This window comes from Schistosoma haematobium, chromosome 3 (genome assembly GCF_000699445.3).
Source record: "Schistosoma haematobium chromosome 3, whole genome shotgun sequence".
NCBI lineage: Eukaryota > Metazoa > Platyhelminthes > Trematoda > Strigeidida > Schistosomatidae > Schistosoma > Schistosoma haematobium.
In genome coordinates, this window is record NC_067198.1 from 35,296,523 (window position 1) to 35,322,505 (window position 25,983).

Below are 25,983 nucleotides of genomic sequence, written 5' to 3' on the forward strand. Positions count from 1 at the left end.
TAATCGATATATGCACACTAGTGACCGACTTCAAGATGTATATCCTGAAGTTCTAGTGAGAAGCAGTGGAGTTCATTGGGGTCAATTATGAGATAGTAACTCACAAATGACAATGGTGGATGTGTCACTCAATTTCGTGGATTATTGGAAGGTAAACATCAACACTGTTGAATGCCCGCTCAGTGGTCCAGTGGTTAAACGCTCGCGCACGAAACTGCTAGGTCCTGGGTTTGAATCCTGCGAGGCGCGGTCGTGGATGCTCACTGCTAAGGAGCCGAATACTAGGACGGGACGGCCGTCCAGTGCTTCCAGGTTTTCCATGGTGGTCTAGCTTCAACTGACTCATGTATTCAACTATTAAAATTACTATAATATCTACAAAACCCCTCTGCTTGTAACATTATTGTTGATTGGATTTTAATATATACAGTTATACTAATAACCTTAGAGAAAGTCTAATAGGCTATAAATTAATTCTTTCTACCAGTGGTTTGACGCTTGACATCTCTTTTGTTTCTCTTCGTCACTGTACTAGACTGATCATTCACAAACTTCTTATTAAGTAAAATTTTGTAGTTATTTTCTTTTAAGTTTTGATCTACTTCTCATTTGAAAACACTGATTCAAATTTTCATTGTTCTTGTCACTACAAGTAAACTTGTCGTTTTGCTACACTCAAATTAGTATCTTTTGTTATTGCATATATTTCATTATTAGTATTGACTCATAAACTATGCTGTACAGCAAAAGAATTGAAGACTAAAATTGATGGACGACTTTTGAGCGACGCTAGATTGACCTTGAGTGTGTCCACCTAATAACTAGTACCGAATAAAGGTTATAAACCAGTGTGAGGAATTAGAATAATGATTTATGGTTGATGATTAGAGTTAGGAATTAGATTCGATGTTTTCGTCGCAAACGGATATCACTTGTAATACCTAAACTCTATTTAACCAAATTGATGAGTGAATTTCAAGTCAAAATCCAAAACCTGTTATTTTATATCTCCTTAGTTCATCTAGAAACTATAGCCTCATCAAAGAATTCTTATTCATATAAATTTTATTTTTAACTACTACATTTAATATAATCTATTTGAACTGCACAGTGATTATGTTCCATGAAAGGAAACTTTACCATTTGTTATCATACATGCTTTGTTCATCTCTTTCTTTTTTATTCAGATGATGAAGTGGTTGAAACAACATGGGTTGTTAAATTGGGTGATAAAAATATAACTGATAAAGATCTACTCAATTATCTTAACAATCAAACAAAAGATGAAGATTTATTTGAGCGTAAGAATGGAAGTAAAAATTCAGGTATGGTACATCTATACTACTACTTATAATCGCTAGTGCAATTACTATTCTGATTACTTTACACATAATAATCGAAAAGAGGGAATATATATATTCTGGTTAGAAAAATAGTGATATCCAATTCAAGATATTTGAGGATATATTGCATAAATGAATAAATTTCATATTATACAATAACAGTATATAAGGAATAATCAGAGAGGGGTTTTGTGGATTCGAATCTCGCGAGGCAAGATTATGGATGCGCACTACTGAGGAATCCCATACTAGAACGTAACGGCCGTCCAGTGCTTCCAGGTTTTCCATTGTGGCCTAGCTTCAACTGACTCATGAATTCAACTATTAAATTAATATAAGTACATAATTTTATAGTAATGTTTAGAAATGTACAATGGCAACTAAGTAGATTTGTTAAAACTTTAATTATATGAAATTTTAAACGGCTTAGTGTGTAATCATAGTGTCAGTTGCTATGTTAAGCCCATGCACCTTATTCTAGCTTCTGGATAAGACAATTTGTTCATTCCTCTTGAGTAATATTTTGATCTTGTTAATTATTCACTTATCAACGTTGACTGTTTCTATATGAGCGTATGTGTGAGTACACTTCTTATCCTATTCATCACATGTGTGTAACTTATTTTTGTGTGAATACAAATATTAATTAAAGCTTGATTAAATAGAGTTCACTCACATGTCTTCTCCACTGCACGCTGTTTTGTTTCGCTCTCTCCTCTTCGCTTCCTTCGCTAAGTCTCTCTGATTATCTGTTTTAAACAACGATTGTACAAAATATATGTATTCGAAAATGCATTCTCATATTTGACTTATTTAATTCCGTTATTCCTTAACGCAATCTAAGTTGATAATTTTACATGAGGATTGACGATATGTATATTTCAATAACATCCATACGATCCATTTGGAGTCGCTAAATAGCCCCTGTCTTTGTGCTTCACATACTAATTCATTGTTTTATTATTATGACAGAATCAATTATGCTTTAATGATTTTTTTAAATAAGTAACACAATCTACAATTATCTTATTGGTTAGATTGACATTTAAAAGATAAATAAATCACTATGAAACTTGTGATCATTTTCTTTTCAATTACTATTAATGTGTAAAGATTGAAAAGATAAATAAGAATATTGTGATGTGTGCTACTGATGTCGACAGATATAAGTAGTATGTACATGAATCGAAAGTGAAATACATAGTGGTAGAAGGTTAAGAAGATTTAAGAAAAAAAGAGTAGGAACAGAGAATGATTGGTATGGAAATGAAAGAACAATGAAGTCTGAGACGATTGTTTTACATTTTGCAAATGAAATATTTATTGTATGGTTCTCAGATTTTACTAAAATGTTCTGTAATTTTGTATTAAAATACATTCGATTGTTCCCACTTATGTTCACGTTCAATAAAATACTACTAAAATAGGTTATCCGGATAACGAACAATACAATAACCCTGACATGTTCAGAAATCCATACTACTGAAAAGTAATATGCTACAATGAAACAGTTATCCGATACTCTAATTTTTTGCTAGATATCCACTTAAATTTTCGACACTATTGAGTACCTGAGATTGCCAATATCATCCAGATTTCATACGATGGACTACAGTGCAAAGTGGTGCACGCATGACAGCTGACAGACGCTTTCCAAGTAAAAACCGGTGTCACACAAGACAGTCTGTTCTACCGATTTCTCTTTCTTCTGGTGGTTGACTGGATTATGAAGACCTCAACATCTGAAGGAAAACACGGAATACAATAGATAGCTCAGAACCAATTAGACGATTTGAACTTTGCAGATGACCTAGCCCTCCTATCACGTACACACGAACAGATGCAGATGAAGACAGCCAGTGTAGCAGCAGTCTCTGCATCAGTAGGTCTCAACATACACAAAGGAGAAAGCAAGATCCTCAAATACAACACGGTGAACACCAATCCAATCACACTTGATGGCGAAACTCCGGAAGATGTAGAGTCCTCCACATACCTGGGAAGCATCATCGATGAACAAGAAGGATCAGATGCAAATGTAAAGGTGAGGATTAACAAAGCAAGGGTCGCATTCCTACAGTTGAAGAACATATGGAACTCAAAACAACTTTCAACCAATATCAAAGTCAGAATCTTCAATATGAACGTCAAGGTAGTTCTACTGTACGGAGCTGAAACTTGGAGAACCACTACAACCATAATCAAACATGTACAAGTATTTATAAATAGTTGTCTACGCAAGATACTCAACATCCATTGGCTGGATACCATCAGCAATAGCCTTCTGTGGGAGAGAACAAACCAGCTTCCAGCTGAGGAGGAATTTAGGAAAAGACGATGGAAATGGATAGGACATACATTACGCAGATCATCAGACTGCATCACGAGGCAAGCCCTAACTTGGAATCCTGAAGGGAAGCGAAAAAGAGGAAGGCTAAAGAACACATTATGTTGGGAAATAGAAGCAGATATGAAAAGGATGAATAACAACTGGACGGAGCTAGAAAGGATTGCCCAGGACAGGGTTGGATGGAGAATGCTGGTGAGCGGCCTATGCTCCTTCACGAGGAGTAACAGGCATAAGTAAGTATTCACTTAAATTCAATTATACTTTGTACAAAAAAATCTTTGGAAAATTCTCATCTTAATTTGTCGATAAAAAATCACATTCTTTTTTTCATGTCAAAATAGATGAAAGCTCAATTGAAACGGAAACTTCCTGGTTTACAATGGGTAGAAAAAATAATCTAACAGAGAAAGATATTATGAAGTTCTTTGATGATCAACTAGACTTAGACGACCTGTTAAAAACAGTTTTACCAACTGGAAAAGAAAAAACACCTCCACGTAAGTAAATAGAATGGATATATTATTCCTCGATTCTTTTTCTTTTCATATCTCTTCAAAAGAAGATATCTATCTTGAATAATAAGCTAAAAGATTAAACATTTTGTAAACTGAAATCTTTTTCATACTTTAAATGAAATATTTAATATATTAAGTGAGATAAATAAGGAATAATACTATTGTTCGGTAGATTGAGATAATCGAAAAGAAACTATTGATGTAGGTTTTTGTACTATGTGGCACTTTTCAGTAAGTTGTGCCTGTAATCTCGATGGTACTGACGTTCCTTGCATTATTCCACCCCATGTTAACTAGGTTCACAGTCTGAGACCTTACCACTGAGTTTTTTCAGGTTGTAGCTGACCCTTTGCAAAACTGAAATATTGACTACTGGCTGATCCTTAATTAATGATTCATTTCATGTTTGTTTAGTCCTTTCAATGATAACGGAATTAAAATGTAATGAGAATTTCCCATATACTAGTCAAAATTAAGAAATTTTGTTAAGAAAAAGCCTATCAATATACTACTTACAAGCTATAAACTTAACAGAATGACCAATAATTAAAGGCTCGAAGTTGAACCAATTAACTTCTAGCCTATAATCCATTTAACCTTACTTACTTACTTACTTACGCCTGTTACTCCTCGTGAAGGAGCATAGGCCGCTCACCAGCATTCTCCATCCAACCCTGTCCTGGGCAATCCTTTCTAGCTCCGTCCAGTTGTTATTCATCCTTTTCATATCTGCTTCTATTTCCCAACATAATGTGTTCTTTAGCCTTCCTCTTTTTCGCTTCCCTTCAGGATTCCAAGTTAGGGCTTGCCTCGTGATGCAGTCTGATGATTTGCGTAATGTATGTCCTATCCATTTCCATCGTCTTTTCCTAAATTCCTCCTCAGCTGGAAGCTGGTTTGTTCTCTCCCACAGAAGGCTATTGCTGATGGTATCCAGCCAATGGATGTTGAGTATCTTGCGTAGACAACTATTTATAAATACTTGTACATGTTTGATTATGGTTGTAGTGGTTCTCCAAGTTTCAGCTCCGTACAGTAGAACTACCTTGACGTTCATATTGAAGATTCTGACTTTGATATTGGTTGAAAGTTGTTTTGAGTTCCATATGTTCTTCAACTGTAGGAATGCGACCCTTGCTTTGTTAATCCTCACCTTTACATTTGCATCTGATCCTTCTTGTTCATCGATGATGCTTCCCAGGTATGTGGAGGACTCTACATCTTCCGGAGTTTCGCCATCAAGTGTGATTGGATTGGTGTTCACCGTGTTGTATTTGAGGATCTTGCTTTCTCCTTTGTGTATGTTGAGACCTACTGATGCAGAGACTGCTGCTACACTGGCTGTCTTCATCTGCATCTGTTCGTGTGTACGTGATAGGAGGGCTAGGTCATCTGCAAAGTTCAAATCGTCTAATTGGTTCTGAGCTATCTATTGTATTCCGTGTTTTCCTTCAGATGTTGAGGTCTTCATAATCCAGTCAACCACCAGAAGAAAGAGGAAGGGAGAGAGTAAACAGCCTTGTCTGACTCCGGTCCTTACTTGGAATGCATCTGTCAGCTGTCCTCTATGCACTACTTTGCACTGTAGTCCGTCGTATGAGTTCCGGATAATATTGACAATCTTCTCAGGAACTCCGTAGTGTCGAAGAAGTTTCCATAATGTCCTCCTATCTACACTGTCGAATGCCTTTTCATAATCAATGATGTTGATGTATAGTGATGAGTTCCACTCAACTGATTGTTCGACGATGATCCGTAGTGTTGCAATTTGGTCTGCGCACGACCGATCCTTACGGAATCCAGCTTGTTGATCTCGAAGTTGGGCGTCTACTGCATCCTTCATCCGGTTCAGCAACAATCTGTTGAAGACTTTCCCTGGTATTGACAGTAGTGTAATGCCTCTGTAGTTTTCACATTTGCCCAGATCTCCTTTCTTTGGAATCCTGACGAGGTGTCCCTCTTTCCAGTCCATCGGCACTTGTTCCTCCTCCCAAATCTTTTTGAATAGAAGATAAAGCATGCTTGTGGTTACTTCGACGTCTGATTTCAGTGCTTCAGCTGGTATGTTGTCGGGTCCCGCTGCTTTCCCGTTCTTGATTTGTCTGACGGCCATTCTAATTTCTTCCGTAGTTGGTGGATTGACATCTATAGGAAGATCTATGTGTGCTGCTTCGATGTCCGGTGGATTCATTTGAGCCGGCCTATTCAGGAGTTCCTCGAAGTATTCTACCCATCTGTTCCGCTGTTCTTGAATTTCAGTGATTTTCCTGCCTTCTTTATTCATGACTGGTCTCTCTGGTTTACTGTATTTCCCTGCTAGTTTCTTCGTTGTATCGTAAAGTTGGTTCATATTTCCTTCTCTAGCAGCTTTTTCCGCCGTCATTGCTAGTTCTTCAACGTATTTCTTCTTGTCGGCTCTAATGCTCCTCTTCACTTGTTTGTTTGCTTCTATGTATTCAGCTTGTGCTTGGACTTTCTCTGCTCGTGTTCGGCTGTTGTTTATTGCTGCCTTCTTGTTCTTCCTTTCTTTGATCTTGTCCAGTGTTTCTGTAGAGATCCATTCCTTATGATGGTATTTCTTTAGACCGAGAACCTCTTGACACGTTGAAGTTAATGCTTCCTTGATGCCTTTCCAGTTGTCCTCCATAGTAGTTTCTTCTTTCAGTAGATCTTGTAAGGTTTGGAACCTGTTGTTGAGAGCTATCTTGAATTCACTGAGTTTGTCAGTATCTCGAAGAAAGGCTGTATTGAACCTTTGTAGTGCTGTTTGTCCACTTGTCCAGTTCTTTTTCAGCTTCAGTTTTAAATTGGCTACAACTAGGTGGTGATCTGAAGCTACGTCAGCACCTCTCCTGGTTCTCACATCTTCCATTGTCCTTCGGAATTTTTGTTGATGCAAATATGATCTATTTGGTTCGCTGTAGTGTGGTCCGGTGAGATCCATGTAGCCTTGTGTATACGCTTGTGTGGAAATATTGTGCCTCCTATGACCAATTTGTTGAATGCACATAGATTTGCAAATCTTTCTCCATTTTCGTTTCTTTCTCCCAGTCCATGTCGTCCCATAATATCTTCATATCCAGTGTTGTCTATTCCGACTTTGGCATTTAGATCTCCCATCAGAATAGTTAGGCCCTTTCTGGGGCATTTCTCAATGATTGACTGCAGCCGCTCGTAGAACTGATCTTTAATTTCGTCGTTGCTATCATTGGTGGGTGCATAACATTGGATAATATTCATTGTGATCCCCTCCTTCTTTGTTTTGAATGATGCTTTGATGATTCTGGATCCGTGAGATTCCCATCCTACAAGTGCATTTCGTGCTACTTTGGACAGCATAAGAGCGACTCCTGAGTGTGTGGAGCATTGTCCTCTTCGTGACCGGAGTATAGCAGCATCTCTCCCGTAGCTAGCCTTTTCTGTCCAGCTTGGGTCCAGTGGGTTTCGCTGATTCCCAGTACTGCTAAGTTGTATCTCCTCATTTCCATTGATATTTGACTAGTCTTCCCGGTTTCCCACATTGTTCTAACGTTCCATGTACCTATAAAAATTTTTGCTCTCCTTGTTAGAAGGGGCATCGGCCTCGTGGCTTCCGAAGGAACTCGGCTTTCACCATGAAGCGTCATAATTCTTCTAAATGAAGACCTTCTAACTCCCAGGGCAGAGTTAAAATGGTTTGGATTATTTTTTCTGGTAAGCGTTTTTTAGCGAGTTAGTTTTCTACGGGATGAGGACGCTAACCCCATGCCCAACCCTCCTCCTTTACCCGGGCTTGGGACCGGCAGCAACCCTATAAGAGCTACAGGCGGCAAATGAGAGGGAAGGAACTACAAAGTATGAGACTACGTCTAGAAAACAAAAAAATATAAATACATATGCCCGTCGTAATAGTACACATATAGGCAACAACTAATCACGTTTCGTACTGACAAGAAATGTTACTAAGAAAAACAATCGGATGGCACTTCTTTCTAGACTACATGTTAATGACATTTTTTGGAGACATCACAAAATGTTTTACAATTAAAGTATACAATCATATAATTTTCGAGTATAACTGTAAAAATATGAACATTTTTTAATACAGAATAGGACTAAAAATATCATTCGTCACAGTTCATACGAGCAGTTTTGATCAGTAAGATGTGTCATCAGTCCGAACTAATTCAAAGAGAAAAAGTGGTCCTTACTAAGCTATATTGATCTATGTAATCTATGCACAGTAGAACAGTTTGCCTCGGCTTTGACACCGATGATTCAGATGTACTACGATAATGAGACTAGTCAATTTATATCAGATCCAGGACTCATAAACCAGAATAAAGAACTAGATCAACATTAGATAATACTTTATTCAATACAGTTACAAACAGTCAAACTCAGTCCGGAATAGAAATCAGTGAGAGGAAACAAAATCAAGGTCTTCATAATCCAGTCAACCATCGGAAGAAAGAGGAAGGGGGAGAGTAGGCAGGCTTATCTAACCCCAGTCCCCACTTGAGGTGCATCTTTCAGGTGTCTTCCATGCACAACTTTGCACTGTAGTTCGGCCTCAACATACACAAAAGGAAAAATCAACATCCTCAAATACAACACGGAGAACACCAATCCAATCACACTTGGTGAAGAAGCCCTGAAAGATGGAGGATCTTTTACTTACCTGCCTGGACATCATCATCGATGGACGTGGAGGATCTGATGCAGACGTAATGACGAGGATTGACAAAGCAAGGGATACAATCCTACAATGGAAGAACATATGGAACTCAAAACAATTGTCAATTAATATCAAACTCACAATCCTCAATATGAAAGCCGACACAGTTCTATTGTACAGTGCTGGAACTTGCGGAACTATCACGACCATCATCAAAATGGTACAAGTATTTATAGACAGTTATCTACATGAGATACCCAATGTGCGTTGACCGAATATCACAAGTAACAGCCTACTGTGGGAGAGAACAAATCAGCTTCCAACTGAGGAGGAAGTTGGGAAAAGACTTTGGAAGTGGATAAGACATACATTACGGGAATCACTAAACTGCATCTCGAGGCAAACACTAACTTGTAATGCTGAAGGGAAACGGAAAAGTGAAAGGCCTAAGAACATAATACGTCAGGAATTGGAAGCAGATAAAAAAGTATTAATGGGAAGTGGAAAGAACTGGAAAGGATTACCCTGGACAGAGTTGGATGGAGAATGCTGTTTGGTGGCCTACACTCTTCCACGAGGGGTAACGAGTGTAAGTCTAGGTGTCTTTTTTCACGCTAAATGAACAATCGCATTTTAGTCTCACTACTACTCATCACAATCAAATAGACATTTAAATGTTTCAATTCTCTCAGCTTACTTTTTTCGACTTTATATCTCACTCCACATCTTTTCATCCAGGTACTTTATACGATGAGATTATTAACATTTCAATGTATAAATTATATTTATATTTTTTTAAGGTGAAGTGATCTCAAGGAAAGTTTGGATCTCAGATAATCTTGACAAAGAATTAAAAGAATGGAATTTTGACCAAATTGTACAAGATACATTTAAGGATATATTAAAACAAAGTACGTAGATGGTTGTTATTGTTGTTGTTGTTTTCTTTGCATTAATTCAGTTGTATGCTTTCAAAGTATGATTGTTTACATAATAATAATACAAAATATATCAACCTATTTCATAAATTTTAAAGAAAAAAAAAGCACACATCCAATTCAGTTGATTTTGAAATACTGTTGACTGATGAAAATAATCATAACATTTATATCAATCCGTTAGTCAGCTATAGACAAATTCAAACCTTGTACAAATATATGTACCAGTATATGGTTATGGAGATTGTTGAGTTTCAATTGATATCATGAATGGATCAATGTTAGACCAACACCGTTTGCAATGAAGCAAGTTCATTCACTCTTAGTGTTCTCTTAAATTGTAATCTCCTGAATTCTCCTTGTCTCAGTTTTTTCTCTTTCCAAATTTATTTCACTGGATTATACTTCTTGAATAACATCTTCAAACCCTAATACTTCCGATTACTGCTTATAATCTTACTACATCTACCACTACGGGATTTGAATCGACAACTGTATCTGTGTGTTAATATGATGTGGCAACTCGAACTGATATACGTACGTACGAAATTCTACGTTGTTACTGACTGACTGACTGGAAACCACCATTGAAAACTTTGAAACACTGAATGGTCCTTCCGTCCTAGTACTGAACTCCTCAGCAACATTTGAGTATGAAACAGCCGTCCAGTTTTTCTAAGTCTTCAATGATGGTCTAACACTCATCCATGTACGATATCAATTGAAAAATATGTATCGGTCCAAGTTTTTGTGGTTCATACTACTATAAAGAAACGACAAGAAAAAGATAATAGTTGAAATATCAATATCAACGATAGTAATGAACATGATGAGTAAAACATTTAATAACAAATAAAATAATGAAATTATTTTAATAGTTGAATTCATGAGTACATGTAAGCTAGATCACCATCGAAAACCCGGAAGCTGTGGACAACCGTTTTGTCCTAGTATTGAGCTCCTTAGCAGTGCGCATTCACGATCCTACATGCAGGACTCGAACCTACGACCTCCAGTCCAACGGTGTTAAGTTCAATATAACTTCAATTATTTTAAATAATCTTAAGAGATATTAATATTTTCTGTGATTATTACTGATAAAAGTGTGGGTAGTATAGTGTAAAGACATTGGATGCTGACCACATTAGTTTTAATGGACTCACTGAGCTGAAGGCGCTCGATCATGCATTCGCACCAGTTCACGAGTGGGAACGCCAGTCTAAATCAGTCAATCCTCTATATATTGATAGCCTATCAAATATATCTTCGAACCTATTCACTTATGTCTTTTGACTTCACTTGGTTAGTGCGATTCATAGTAGAAAATGTTACTGGTTAAAGCGTTGTCAAACTCCAAGTACCTGTGACATCTTCAGTATGTTAATTGTTCTTATTAGTAAACAAAATGATTATGAATGACAGCATAAAATAAATATATCAAAGAGCTTACACAAATTTATTATCTTTCTAATTTTGATGTTGTAAATGTTAAATCCATGAGACTATAATTTATGGATGACCTTTAAGAGTGACTTTGAGAATGTTCACCAACTAACTAACACTAAATGAAGGTTATAAACCAGGGTGAAGAACTAGAATTACGATTTACAGTTGATAGTTAGAATTAGGAATTAGATTTATGGTTTTCGTCATGAACTGACATCAGCCAAAATGATATTTTACCAAATGGATGAATGAATTTCGCACCAAAATTCAAAACCTGTTATCTTATATCTGATTGGTTTGTTCATAAATTATAGTCTTGCTGTTAAATCAGTACAAAATAATCTATGTTAAATGGTTATAAAAGTAAAACATTCAGTTTGTTATCAGTATTTTAGTTATGTATAATTTCTTTGTTTCGAACTATAGTGAAATAATCTTGAAGGAAACTATAATTTATAATAGAAGTAATTCTTATTATCCATGACTAATATTAGAATGAATAAAATATATTAGTTATATAATGAAGTCTGAACAGGTTACTAAGGGATATAGTAGATTCGTTCTAATTGGTTAGCTATAGAAACTTATCATATTCTTCATCTGTACACAAAAATTGTTTGATCTTTAGGATCTTGTATTTATTCTAATAAATAAATTCATGTATCAATATTATTAGAGATCTATGATGATTAGAAGTATTTGAATGATTATCAGTCAGTCAGTCAGCTACAACGTAGGACCAGGTACATATATACATCGGTCCATGTTGCCACACCTCATTAACACAACAAGATGAACACCAAATTCATAGAAGTAGTTACTTCAATGGTATTAAGGATATTATACAGGAAGAAAGAATTAGAAAGAAAGGTATAAAGTAATTTTAATCTAACAGTTTAAGGGGAAACAAATAGTGTATACACCTACGCCATTGTGATCGATTCTGAGCCATTTCACCTAAAGTCTCTAACCATTGGTTATGATAGTTACGCGGACCCTAATCAAGTAGTCTGCATCGACCAACATGGCTCAGACTAGAAGTTGGTCTACTTCAAGGAATAATGTCAAATTTTGGTTTGACTATACGTAACTTCTATCCATCTCCAACACTAATCAGTATTGCACGTTTTGAGTATATAAACTAAGGATCCTACAAATAACACAATTTAAACAAAAGAGTACTAGATAAACATAAATGAATGTATTGTATTTGAAATTTGAAATCAAGCCAATATCAAGTGTTATATTTCTCTCTTATTACAACCCAGCTATTCCTATTGCTTAGTATTCTCGGACACCAATTCACTCGACAAGTCTCCAAATCAGAACACCGTTGAACAGGAAAGAGACTATATTCCAAATAACAAGGTTATATGGAAGTAAGAAGCATAATAGGAAAAACGTTAGTATATTTATAGTTTTTACATGAGATAATTCTAGAGTGTTCTCCAAGTATCGACTAGCGCTGATTGGACAAGAATTAGTCCATCAGCGTGCACCAACACAATCATGTATTCAGCATGCTTTAATCCAATCTATGTCCCAAAAAAATCAAGTATAAAATAATCATTATTTCATACAAATACCACAAGATCATATATTCGTAACTAAAATAAAAAGAATAGAAAGAAGAAGAAGAAGAAAGTGAAGACGAAAAGACTTTTTTTAATAGTCGTACTAGTTTCACTGTGGGGAAAAAGATGTCTCATTTGAACTGGGTTTTTTATTTTCCATTTCAGAACCAAATAATACCAAGAATATCAAGAATAATAATAGTAATAATAATGGATACAATAAAACTGATATTATTACAGAAAATCATATAGAATATGAAGATTATTAGAAGAATATTTTACAAAGAAAATGGATTGTTTTAATTATCTATCTATCTATTTATCTATACATATATATAGTGGGATATGTTCAATTTCAATATTCAATAATTATCATTACTGATTTTATAATCTGTTAATTGTTTTCATTTTCTTGTAAAATCATTATTAGTACTATTCCCATTATTATTATTATTATTATTATTATTATTATTATTATTATTATTATTATTATTGACCTTTATGTTTACAAACTTCATAATAGAAAATATATAGAAGACAATATTTAAATAAATAAATAAATTATTCAATTACAATTAATATGTTAATAAAAATTATAAAATCACTTGTTTTCTGATGATATTTTCTTAAGGATCAGTTTGTAGTGATTTAGTTCCAAGATAATTTCTTAAATATCCCATATAATAATCATCATTCTAACAACTGTTATTGTATAAATCCCAATAGTGTATAAATTTTAGTAAGTAACACAAAGTATCGACTACTATTTAGCAGATAATAAAATTACAAGCATACAAAACGGATTTGAACAGAAAAGCCAATTTGTGTGAGGAAGCATGTGTAGAAGTGGATTTAGAGTTAAATCGGATCGAAGCGAAGAAAAGTAATTAATAAGATTCAAGCATATATATATATATATATATATATATATATATATATATATCTGGAAAAGTGGATGATCCATAGGGCGATATTTGAGGGTTGACATTAATTGCATGGTTATTGTGTTCCCCTACCACCCATTGATTAGGAATTATAGGGTGTGATAAAAAAAATTTAGGAATTGGTGATTGGTAAACTTGTTTTTGCAAGTGTGTGTTCAAGTGATAATGAACAAACATGATGTCACCCATAATAATTTTTTTCTTAATTAGCTGTAAAATGTGCATCTTTGTAATTTGATTAGTTGAAATCGAAATAGCATCAAGTACTTTGATTGGATGTGAGAATTTGCATTTTTACATTTGAATTTTATTTTGATTAAATAATTCTGTTTGATTGTCTCTTCCATTTCACTGCCCTACTATAGTCCTTTCAGTGTATGTATATCAGGATAAAGTTTTTTTCGATCAAATACATTTGGAATTGAAGGCCTTAGTTATCGTGACAATAGTAATTATATGTATTATCATTAAAACAAAATTTGGGAAAAACTGACCACTGGTTTTAATAGTTGATATTAGTGATTACTGTAGTTGAAAGGTAGTCAAATACACAATTAATAATTTATGGATGGACTAATCAAGTGTAAGATAACAGGTCTCGGATGGCTGATGTCAGTTCGTGATGAAAACCCCAGATGTAATTCCTAACTCTAACCATCAAATGTAAATCATAATTCTAATTTCTCACACAGGTTCATAATGCTCATTTGACCCCGGTTATTAAGTGAACACTCTCAAGGTCAGTTTAGCATCCTTTAAATGTCGTCCATAAATTGTAGTCTCACCAAAAAATTATCACCTAAGTATTCACATTAGTTTGTTTTTTAACACATGGTATGTTATTTTGATAAACGTTATATGCGTGCGTGTCAACATATCAATAAATCATGATAAAATAATGAATAAGGAATGTATAAATCACGCTAACCGAAAACAATCAATAAATTAAGCAACTTCTACTCTGTCTCAAAAAAGTAATAATTTTTCAGAAAGAAAAGAAAATGTGCTCTGTCATCAAGTCCTGACATTTTATATCATTTTTAAGAAATAAGTGATCAATTATAACGAATTTAAAACTAGCCATTTCATTGGACGAAACGGACTGAAAACTTTTTGGTTGAGATCGTGAACTGATTGATGTTAGACCACCGTTGGAAACCTGGAAGCACTGAACGACCGTTTCGTCCTATTGTGGAATTCCTCAGAAGTGCGCATCCACGATCCCGCTCGCGGGATCCTAACCCAAGACCTTGGGTTTCGCGCGCGAACAGATATCTAGACCAATGAGTTGGGATGCAATAGTGTTAATTTCTAACTTCAACCAATCCAAAACGTTGAGCAAACATCTCTCATTGTCTTCGTCGGGGAACTGCCACACTTGATTTGCAAACTTCATTGATCTAACCTGAAAAGTCACCAGTAAAAAATACTGGAAAATGGGATGATATTCATATTTGAGCAACTAACATTTTAGATAAAGAGATATGTGCGCAGGTTGTCACATGTGATCAAGCATACATGTTTGTGCAGAAGTAATAATAAACATAATAAGACAAAGAAATAGACAAATTGTTACTGTTCTAATAACATTGTTAAATAACTGAAATGAAGGGTTTTACAAAATTAACTGTAGACAAACTTAATTGTAGGAGAGGTGCTATAAGTTAATATATTCTGATATGTTAAACCGAACATCTCATTTAAAATTTGTAGTGTCGGTTGATATGTTAAGCCCACATATGTGTGTACATTTCTTATCCTATTCATCGCATGTCTGTAACTTATTTTTGTGTGAATATAAACATTGATTAACGCTTGACTAAAGGGAGTTGGCTCACAGGCCTTTTCCAGTGCGCGTCATTTCGTTTCGCTTTCTTCGCTTCATTCCCTGATTGCCTGTCCAAATCAATGAATGCATGAATTCTACATATTCAAAATCTATCCTCGTATTTGACTTATTTAATTCCGTCATTGACTAATGCGACCTAAGTCGATAATTATATACGAGAATAATCAGAATGTATGTTACCAATAACAATCATCCATACGATATTATGGGACTCAGATAGTGGGCCACTAAAAGTTCCTATGATTATGTAATGATTGGTTGGACACAAAACTATTTTAGTAAATTCTCTACATGATCTGAAATGATTAAGCTATGTCGAAATCTAATAGTTTTTTCTACTAGTGATCATCAGTTATTGTATTATCGTATACTAGCAGGTTTTACCCAGCAACAGATATTACATCGTAACACATTTTCGCGACAGTCTACACAATATCTAGCAGTTACTTAATTACCGCAGTTATAAGTAAATGAACTTCTAAGTCATCTCATTTATTGTTGATGCCTTATTATAACGTCTTCATGAAATTAGCCGTCGAAATCAAGAACAAGCAAAGCGCAACAGTTAATTAAACGCCATGGACTGGCGGACTCAGTGGTGGTGACAGTATTCTGTTCCTTGTACCTACTCTTACCAACATATTCCTGTGATAACATCGTTTGTGTTATACGGTCATCAAAGTAATCATGGTATCTGGATACGACGGAAAGGAGATCCAACATAGGTAAAAGCCGTGAGGTGTAACTCTGACGTCAACTTGTTGTTCACAACATTTCCGTTTAACTCGAGTAGGCCCCAACTCATTCGACACAGATCATCTACTTTGGTAATTTATAAGGTTGCCTATTACTGACTTGCTGGATATTGAATAATTATTTCGGTGTTAATATATCTATTTTTGCCAATCCAGAACATACGATTTGGAGAAACGCTGCCATGGAGATCGAAAACTGAGGTAAAGTCACTTACATCCATAGTTTCGTTTCGTGCACCATGTAGTAAATTAAAATGGTTCAAATGGTTATGGACGGAATAGAAGAAGCTTTCGCTTAACGGGCTTCCGTGTCTAGTAGCAAGGGATCATCGAATCCTCCAGGCAGGAACCTAGGTATGTTAACAATAAAAGAGGAAAAGAAATTAGTAAATCATAGTGTGATACTGTCCTTAGTCCTTAAGAATAGATCAAGTTGCCTCTTAAAGGACTCCTGGGAAGTCGCTCGGCCGGCAGCGAATTCCAGCATTTGACAACCCTTAAGGAGTAGAAGTTGTGTCTATAGTCCGTTCTGCTATGTTGTGTCTCCAGTTTTTGGGTGTTATTTCTTAGGTTAGTGTTGGAACTAAGCTTACGCAGGTGTTTGAGAGGATGTCCAGAAGTGTTTAGGATACTATAAGCCATCAGAAGGTCACCTCTAAGACGTCTATACTCTAATGGGTAAAGGTTAAGTGAATGGAGGCGCTCTTCGTAAGGTTTAATTTTGAGTCCTCGAACTGATTTCGTGGCTCGCTGTTGGATACGCTCCAGGGTGTCCTTACTGGTACTGTATTAGAGCACGTAGTGTCAGCAACTTCTGTTGATGGATTTAAAATCAAGTATGTTCTTCCCAGTAACATATTTCGATAACTAAAACGATCCAATCAACCTCCTATCTTCACCTCTGTGAATCGAAAATCCAATAACCGACCTGAATGGATTGATCCACAAGAATGTAACGAATCATTTCAAGCCAGACGTTCTACAAAACGATTGTGAAAAGGTGCAGATGTCATATTTATAAGTTAATACATACACACGAATATTTTGGAATGGTTATTATTACATGCAAATTCATTCTAACGTATGTGGCTGGCTCGAAGGCGTTTGTTTGAAGGTTAACGCTAACCCGTTGTTATATGGTAACTCATGTCTCCAATAATTTGAAGCCGTACATTGCCAACTGCTAATTTCAGTTATAATATTGCCTGAATCTCACTCTTGCGTTATTTAGAGTTTTCATCATTTGTTATCATCACTAGATGTAAGTGCATCTTGTGTACTTACTTTTTTGTCTAGTTTATTTTTTCGTCCACGGTGCCTATATGAATAAACAACGGTTGTGTACGGTCGGTTTACAGCTAATTTCATGGAGACGTTATAATTAGGCATCAACAATAAATGAGATGACTTAGAAGTTCATTTACTTATAACTGCGGTAATTAAGTAACTGCTAGATATTGTGTAGACTGTCGCGAAAATGTGTTACGATGTAATATCTGTTGCTGGGTAAAATCTGCTAGTACGGTGGCCTTTATTCACTCGAACTTGTCTGACACTAAGACGAGTTATGGTAACTTAAAACTGGATACTAAGACCATCAGTAACGCTACTACGATTATTCCAATTTTACGGGAGTATGTGCTCATGGTACCACAAAGTACACAGACGAATGATGGGGATATCGACGTCTGTCTAATACTTGCTTACATGCTTCGTATCGTTGTTCATAGGCGACATTCTGTAAGCCAAACCACGGGAGTACAAACCAATGTACAGAACTAATATAGTCGAAGCTAGAAGAATTTTTGCGATCATATCATGGCCTCAAATGTCCACTGTTACGGAGTCACACAAATGAGTTCTTTAACTTATGCAATGGAGGTTCAGAACTGCAGAGCTTTTTCCTAACCGTGAAAAATTTCGAAACCATTTTAGAAAGTGTCCGTCCTGATTTTCGGGTTTCGTATGATTTGTTCTTACGGCAAGCCAAATTTTTTCTGCCTGGCTGGAATTTTTCAAGGCTACCTGGGATTCGTTCTAAAGTCATCCACAAATTGTAGTCTCCACTTTTTCTCTCACATACTGCTCCTCACGCTTCCATATTGCACTAGGTACCATTATTCTAGACGCAAATATGACAAAAGCTAAACATCAATACTCTATAAACTACTAATTTTGTCTACCGATTTGTCATAACTATACGCTCGTGTTACTGAGGCTTATTGTCCCCAGGTTTCTTATTCAATGTAAATCCATTTTATGCGCCTACTGAGTTGTTGTAAAGGCCCGACAATAAAACGATTATTTTCTGCTACCCGCATCAATTCTTTATACTCATTCATTCGTTATAATGTACTCATATACCACATTTGACATGTAATTGTAAATGATCAGAGAAAATGAATTTGCTTAGTAAACCACTAACAACTGGACTCGTTTTGCCTATTTCTTAGGTTCACTTAGTATTTTTACCCTTGTAAGAGGGTACAAATCCATGAAGTCACTGACTAGTGGACTGAGCCATGTTGGTAGGTGTAGACTACCTGGTTGCGATCCACTAGACAATAGCAACCGATGGTTATAGACCTTGAATGGCATGGCTCAAAATCGTTTGCAATGGCGCAGGTGAGTCCACTATTTGTGTTCTCCCAAATTCTATTCTTCATGTTCCTTTTTCTCACTGGATTATATTCTTTAAATAACACAACTCGAATGTTTCCGATTACTGCTTATATTTTTGCTATCTCTACCACTACGGGATTTGAATCGACAATTGTATCTCTGTGCTAATGTGGTATGGCAACTCGAACTGATGTACTTACGTACGAAATTCTACGTTGTTGATTGACTGAGTCTTACCCTTGTATTCAACGCCGTTTCGGTTTGTTATTTTAAGTTTCTTTAACCTACATAATGATACCAATTTTGACCATTTCACTAGATATTCTGTGTATTTAAATTTACTACTGTGGTTATTTTGTTTTAGATTCATCTGTTCTGTAATTATGTGGTATCACGTTTATAAGCTGCACTAAATGAAGGGTGTAACTATTCCAGATAGAAATGGCGATATCCAATATTGTTTCAGAAGTTGGAGTTTTTCTTCTTAGAATTTATGTTCTTGTCGTTTGGAATATAATAATATTATATCAAATCCTGCGTAGAAAAAGAGACTCTTGGATTCGCATAAATGACCTGCGTGTAGTTCATGAGAATCAAGGCTTCTTAGTTATAAATAAGCATCCTGAGTTACTTATAAACTGCACAACCCCATGGATTAACTGTCTAACTCTACAAATGCAGGTCAGTCAATTCTCTGGATTTTTAAAACATGTGTTGGGCTATCAAAATTGTAGAGGTGATCTCAAGATTAATGTAGTACTTATGTACTTTGATTACTTTAGTAACGTAAATTAAAAAACAACATTAAAATAAAAACAATGGTCAATTCTAACCACTTCATTTCATTGATATCGCAATGAATTCTGTATCATAGCAAATTATGTACTGTCCCATTTCGTCTGGTTAATATCCACACACTAGCCAGAGAAATAATGGTTACCTAACATACTAAATGTTTCTAAGAACTATTTGAGGTTAAAACAATAATTGAAGAAAGTTGTTTATTGCTTAACTACTTTAGTGCGTTAGTTGTCGTTAGTAGATTAATCCTATATATCGATGTACATAAACCAGCAGAACGGTGGCTTGCTACTTAAGTCACTTGACTTAGTTACATGTATCAATCCTGCTCCATATTCAGTTTGAGCGGTCGAGTAGAAAAAATAAGTTGCTTTTTGATTGTTATAGATAAAACGAGGTTTCAATTAGCCACCTAATGGTCAAGTTTACCTAAATTACTAGTCAGCCAAGTCCATTTGATTCGCAAGTACAAGAAACCGTAATTTCAAACAAATGTTTAGTGATTTAAATTACTAGCTTTTAAAAAGGCACAGCAATGGGGAATCGGTGACAATGATCAACAAGGGACTAGAAGACTAAAAGATACACCATTCTAACAGTCGGAAAATCAAATTTATGCTGGCATCTCTTAAGTTACATAGTAACAATCTATTGCAGTTTCTATTTCAATAGTCCATGAACAAAGTATAATTTGTTACAGCTATCTGCTGTCTGAAATAAGAACTATTCTTTGAAAGTAATTAGGAATATGACTCTATTGTATTTACTTGTACGTCATTTACTTTCTGTGCATTTATTTTACTATCTTGACTGTCAGTTTTTCGCGTAAAAATGGTTGTATGTACTCATGATGTTTGGTCATTCGAGTTTTTTTATTAGTGTAAGGACTCATTTGGCCAAACCTTATAGTAACACATATTTTGCTTACATTCAAGTGTTCATCTCCACTATGGTTTCATATCAGATAGAAATAAAAAAATTGGTCAACAGTATTAGTAGTATGTTATGTATACTAACTTGTATCTCGCTGGGCAGTCCAGTATTCACAAGCATCTTCAAAACTGAATTGATGCTAATGTTTTTGTTTTATAACTTCATACTTATAATTCTAACGGTTTTCCTGTTATCTGTAGTTGTTCTACAACCGTCCACACTATGTTAACTGGAAACTAAAAAATATGTTTCATTTTGTTCATCGACTCGATTGTCCAACAAGCGGTTTAATATGCATCGCTTATGATACAAAAGTTGCAAGTATGGTACGATTTTGTTGATTAATTATTATCATGTTAACTATTTTGTTATTAATTGTACACCATCAATAATTTAGATTTTCTTAGTTTAACTGAACCTACTGACCATGTGCAGGTTTATGTGGTAAATTTGACTTCTATCGTGTTTATGAGGCACTACTCAGTTCCCTGCATCTAATTTATTCCCAAACTTCGAATCCATTGACTGATAGCGGGGTTCTTAAACCAACAGACCACATTTCCACGCTCAAGGAATTGCTGTGTAGACAAAAATATTTGCATTCGAAGAACCGAGTAAACTTTAAATGTATAATCCAAATAACTAAAACAAGTTAGTTTATTTTCCCTGGTAATTGATATGATTTGAACTCGGCAAACATAAATCAAATACTGTATGACTCACTGCCCCCAAATGCCCTGGTAAGGCCGAGGGTGGGAGGAACCAGCTCTCCCTCTCGAAATGCTCTGAAATGGCCACGCGTTTACAGCCACTGCCACGGAAGTCCTACTCACTGCCTTATCGAGGCGTGGGTGTTGTTTACGAAATTGAGAGGACGATAAGCGAATGTTTGGCGCTTTAACTGGGTTGGACACGGAGGGTCCATTTAGGGGAGTTAGAAAACCCTGATCCCAAACCAATGGTGCACATGGGCTTCAATATCCTGAGGGAACAAATGGCGTACGAACCAATTGTTGGCCACCGGTTACCATGGGACTGGATCTTCGGAAGTTGCTCCACCGCCTTGTGGACCAGACTTTTAGGTCGAAGGCTCCGGGTGTGGCTCCCCAAGAAAACCACCTGCTTCGGTCTGGGTACATGGGCAGTATCATAGCCCGCAAACAAATCAAGTAGATTGTGTGGCGCATATGTGTTCGGTGCCCCTTTGTACCAATATTAATGTGTTCAAATAAATGACTCGTCATAATGTGAACATTATTTTTTCATTAGTACCACCGAATAAGAAACACAGATCAAAAGAGCAGTAAGCTTTTTGAGTGGTATAAGGAGTTAAAAATAATTTTACAATATTTCATCATCGTACCCATTTCGAGAATCAACATTCTCAATTTCCCGTTGTGCGATATTCTTAACAATCTATCCCTCTAGGCTGGTGGTGTCCATCCACATCTCCAGCAATCCTGTTGAGCCGCGAGTAAAATGACTTAAGAAAATCCACAGTGCGTCACTCCAGATTTTCGGTACCAACTAGTGTCGTAAATAGTACGGAACTAATAATTCTGAAATTAGAAAATGATCATCCACGACTGCCTTCAAATAACTGTTCCCTTGACTCAATAATCACACTTTCAGATGAACAGGAATAAATACACTTCTATGGTACAGCCAACAGAAAAATGACAACTGATCGATCTCACATCAACATCTATAACAGTGATATTGAGAATAAATATCACAATCTGTTATGTGTTTTTCACTATTGTTTTATGTTTAGATCAGGCGTGCATTTGAGAAAAGAGAAGTCAAGAAGTATTATTTAGCTATAGTTTGGGGTTATGTTGGGTCATTTTGTGACTCAGATTTATCATCATCATTCGTCAAACATGAATCAAAGCTTGTATATCATATCCAAATGCCAATTGGTTCATTTCGATATATTTGGCCAAACACTGGACGCAAACAAAAGATAATTGTTCCTATTACACATCCAGAATGTCATGTAAGTAAATAGTCTTTAACAGTATTGGAATTATGAATTGATTGATTACGCTATTAGTCAAGAGGTCGTTTTAAAAGGTTTATAAGCATCATTTTCCTCATATACATTTTACATTGTTTGGAAGAAGCATGTTTCAAAATGACTTCATCAAAGGACACAGCCATAAAAGGTACATTAAATTTAATTATAAAAATCACTTATCGTCAACTGGGTAATTCTGATATTGGTAGCTTGTATTTAATGATATTGTCAAGCACAAATGCATTTACTTTCCATTTCAATATTCCTCTATACGTGTCTTTTCATCCTATTTTCCGAACAGTATCCTCAAAGCTTAGTCTTTCTCATTTTCATTGCTACTACAATAATTCGATTCTCTTGCTATTCATCTTGTCAATTTCACCTCGTCAAACTAATGTAGTCTGACGACTTGGGTCGAATCATATTTGCGCCAAGCTTCACAACGATTATGACTGTGAAGTTGCCAGTACACTAAAAACTGGAATATATTTTCCCTCAGTGACGAATTTAGACCTCTAGGATCTAGTTGAGAGCTGTTTTTCTAGGGTGTTAAACGTGAAAAAACTGAAGAGAAACACCAAGATCGAGGAACGATGCATGACACTACATTTGAAATAAAAGTAAGGTAGTTCACTGTTTCCATCTTTCTACATTCATAAATCTTCATTTTACTTTCTAATGTATGTAATCTTATTTCAGAGACCACGTGAATCTTTAACAACAGTTATTGTTTTGGACTATGGCAAATTAATGGGTGAACCAGCCACACATGTACTTCTTATTCCTAAAACTGGTCGTCGTCATCAATTACGTGTACATTGCGCAGTTGGTCTCGGTCATCCAATCGCTGGTGATATCACCTACGTTCGTCGTCCATTCGATCATCCTAATATCGTTTACCTGAATGACGTTTATACAATGCATAATGTTAACTTGGATTATAAATTAAAACATATGATGTTACATGCATATACTATGAAAATAAATTTACAAGTAAACGGTAAAGAGAAGAATGATAATATATGTGCTAACAAGCATTCGTATCAATTACCTGAAGAGAAAGAATATCAATTTCAAACAAATAATAATCCATTTTTCAATCTAAATGATGCTTATCTATGGCAGAAAGATGAAGAAAGTGAAAAGATGATGATGACAACGGGGCAAAGGACGACACTCCATACATTGGAAGAATATATACTGAACAATGCTCATTAGGAAATTTATGGTTCTAAATGAGTTGTAATGTATGTGTAAATGAACCTGTTCGAGTCTATTATTTTGCATACAAATGGGATTTTTTCCGAGAAAACGATCTTATTCATTTCAACATCCAGGAGGAATAGTTATAAAGAAATCTATTCAAACAAGGTGTATAATCTGTTTCAGGATACTATCCTAACGATCAAGAAGCAAAACAAGACCAGTCTGAAAAATACGCTTCTTCTAAAAAAAAAATGAAATAATTTTTCAGACCACGATGTATCTAAGTCCCAATAAATCCGCTACAGAGAAACTTTCGAGCAAAGATGAAGTCACAATATTGTAGTATGATCCAAAAAATAGCGCGGGGATTAATCAGGCAGGAATTTTAAGAAATATTCAAGAACTAACGTACAGTTAGATTTGCCGTCGTCCATCGAACATGTTCAGGAACTCAATCAGAATTTTACAGACACTATTAATTTTATCGCTTAATGAGTATCCAATACGTGTATACCCCGAAGCAAATCGATCGGTAGGAGAACTCCGAATCTTTTGGACACGTTTCTAAGACCTTGTGCTTAAAAGCAAGAAATGTACCAAGCAGTGATCCCCTGGGATCTAGTTAACACATCACACTGAACTCCTAAGGTATGTAGAAAACAAGCACTAATCCGAAATTCTGAGTTCAAAAGCAGACGGTTGCTAATCTTCCTTTGCTCAGTTGACAAAACCCCTTTTTGAACACATTGCTGTTCCCTGAATCTATGGTTTTTAAACAAGCCGAAATTAGTTCTAATTACCACTACCCAGCGTTGACTTCATCTAATAACCACTGTAAATTCAAACCATATAGAGCTCTGTTAATACCTTGTTCTTTTTGTGACAAACGAAGCCTTCTGTTGCATTTGTTACTTAAGTGTCGCATTTTAATAAGATTTCTTTAAACTTTGTTTTCAGAATTTTTGTTCGCACAAAATCCTTGACTACGTTTGATTCTATAAGTATGGTAGACCCCAATTATTATTTCGATTCTGAAATATTGCAGATTTTAAGCACCTAATGATAATCTAATTAAATTGTTCAAATATCTTATCAAGATAATAAGACTACCTACATGAAATATAATCTAGTCTTGGGTAACTGAACACTAACTTTTCAATCTATGTTGCAGAGATATACAGTGTAGATTTACTCGCTGTACCTAAAATACACAAAGCCGTCATCCTTTGTAGCCATTATAAAGGTTGATCATACGGTTGTCAGTCAGAGTGTGTGGGTCTATAGTCTGCACACTTCTTTGAAACCATCAAACTACAATTTAAAAGCTTCATTAAACAAGGTTTCAAGTAGCAAAGTTGCATACCAGCTAAACGATAATTACACGCAAATGCGAGTTGGTCGTTGATATATTTCCTGTCAAATGATATATATTTTGTAAACATAATCACCGTAGTCTTCTTCAAAACCACAAGTAATTTAATGTAATGCACCAAAATTAGTTCGAAGGACCTAAGGAAACAAGATTTTTGCGATGAAGAGTGACAACGAATGCCAAGTAATGAATTCTTAATGCAAATACATTGTGTTAAGCTGAAGTAAAATAATTTGAAATTTTATGCAGGAAACCATTCCGCAAACTTTTGTACGGCTTTTTGATATGCCAGATGGATCAGATGTCATGACGAGACTAAAGTATATATGTGCAGTCTATTATGAGAGTCATGCGTCTGCCACAGATTATCATCTATATCCCAGTCCATATCATATCAGCATCGTATGTAGTGTAGTTTTACTTGTTGCACTTAAAATATATAAATCTACGTGCTGTGTAACACTATTACAATTGATGTTAATATAGCTGTCAGCGTCCATAACCCACTGGGAAAGTATTTAGGAAACGTCAATTATTCACAGAATCAAACTTGGAGATCATGGAAATTCTGTTTATGTTTGACTGACTATTTATTATCTATTAGAGAATGTAAGCTGACTTATTAGTTAAATAGGGTGACTTTGCAACACACAATGTT

The 25,983-nt window shown here is 35.5% G+C and overlaps 2 protein-coding genes across 2 annotated transcripts in view; both read left to right on the forward strand.

The window, feature by feature from the left end:
• The window catches only part of MS3_00010652 (uncharacterized protein), a gene marked incomplete at both ends in the record, with an annotated part of 31,998 nt that extends 18,906 nt beyond the window's left edge, over positions 1-13,092 (forward strand). The window contains 4 exons of the mRNA XM_051219043.1: positions 1,188-1,325; positions 4,035-4,190; positions 9,666-9,776; positions 12,989-13,092. Of these exons, the coding sequence (XP_051069731.1) occupies positions 1,188-1,325; positions 4,035-4,190; positions 9,666-9,776; positions 12,989-13,092 (509 nt within the window). The remainder of the gene's footprint in view (positions 1-1,187; positions 1,326-4,034; positions 4,191-9,665; positions 9,777-12,988) is intronic.
• A 4,364-nt stretch (positions 13,093-17,456) lies between these two features.
• On the forward strand, positions 17,457-25,328 carry RPUSD1 (RNA pseudouridylate synthase domain-containing protein 1). Its single transcript, XM_051213728.1, has 6 exons — positions 17,457-17,632; positions 18,825-18,996; positions 19,358-19,674; positions 20,928-21,053; positions 22,502-22,726; positions 23,447-25,328. The coding sequence occupies exons 3-6, from the start codon at positions 19,435-19,437 to the stop codon at positions 23,963-23,965; spliced, it is 1,110 nt and encodes a 369-aa protein (XP_051069732.1). The 5' UTR covers positions 17,457-17,632; positions 18,825-18,996; positions 19,358-19,434; the 3' UTR covers positions 23,966-25,328.
• Positions 25,329-25,983: the final 655 nt, after the last annotated feature.

Coding starts and splice junctions, on each gene's coding strand:
- RPUSD1 (XM_051213728.1), top strand. CDS start 19,435: ATGGCGATATCCAATATTGTTTCAGAAGTTGGAGTTTTTCTTCTTAGA. Junction 21,054..22,501: donor ATACAAAAGTTGCAAGTATG/GTACGATTTTGT, acceptor TTTTATGTTTAG/ATCAGGCGTGCATTTGAGAA. Junction 22,727..23,446: donor TTACACATCCAGAATGTCAT/GTAAGTAAATAG, acceptor ATCTTATTTCAG/AGACCACGTGAATCTTTAAC.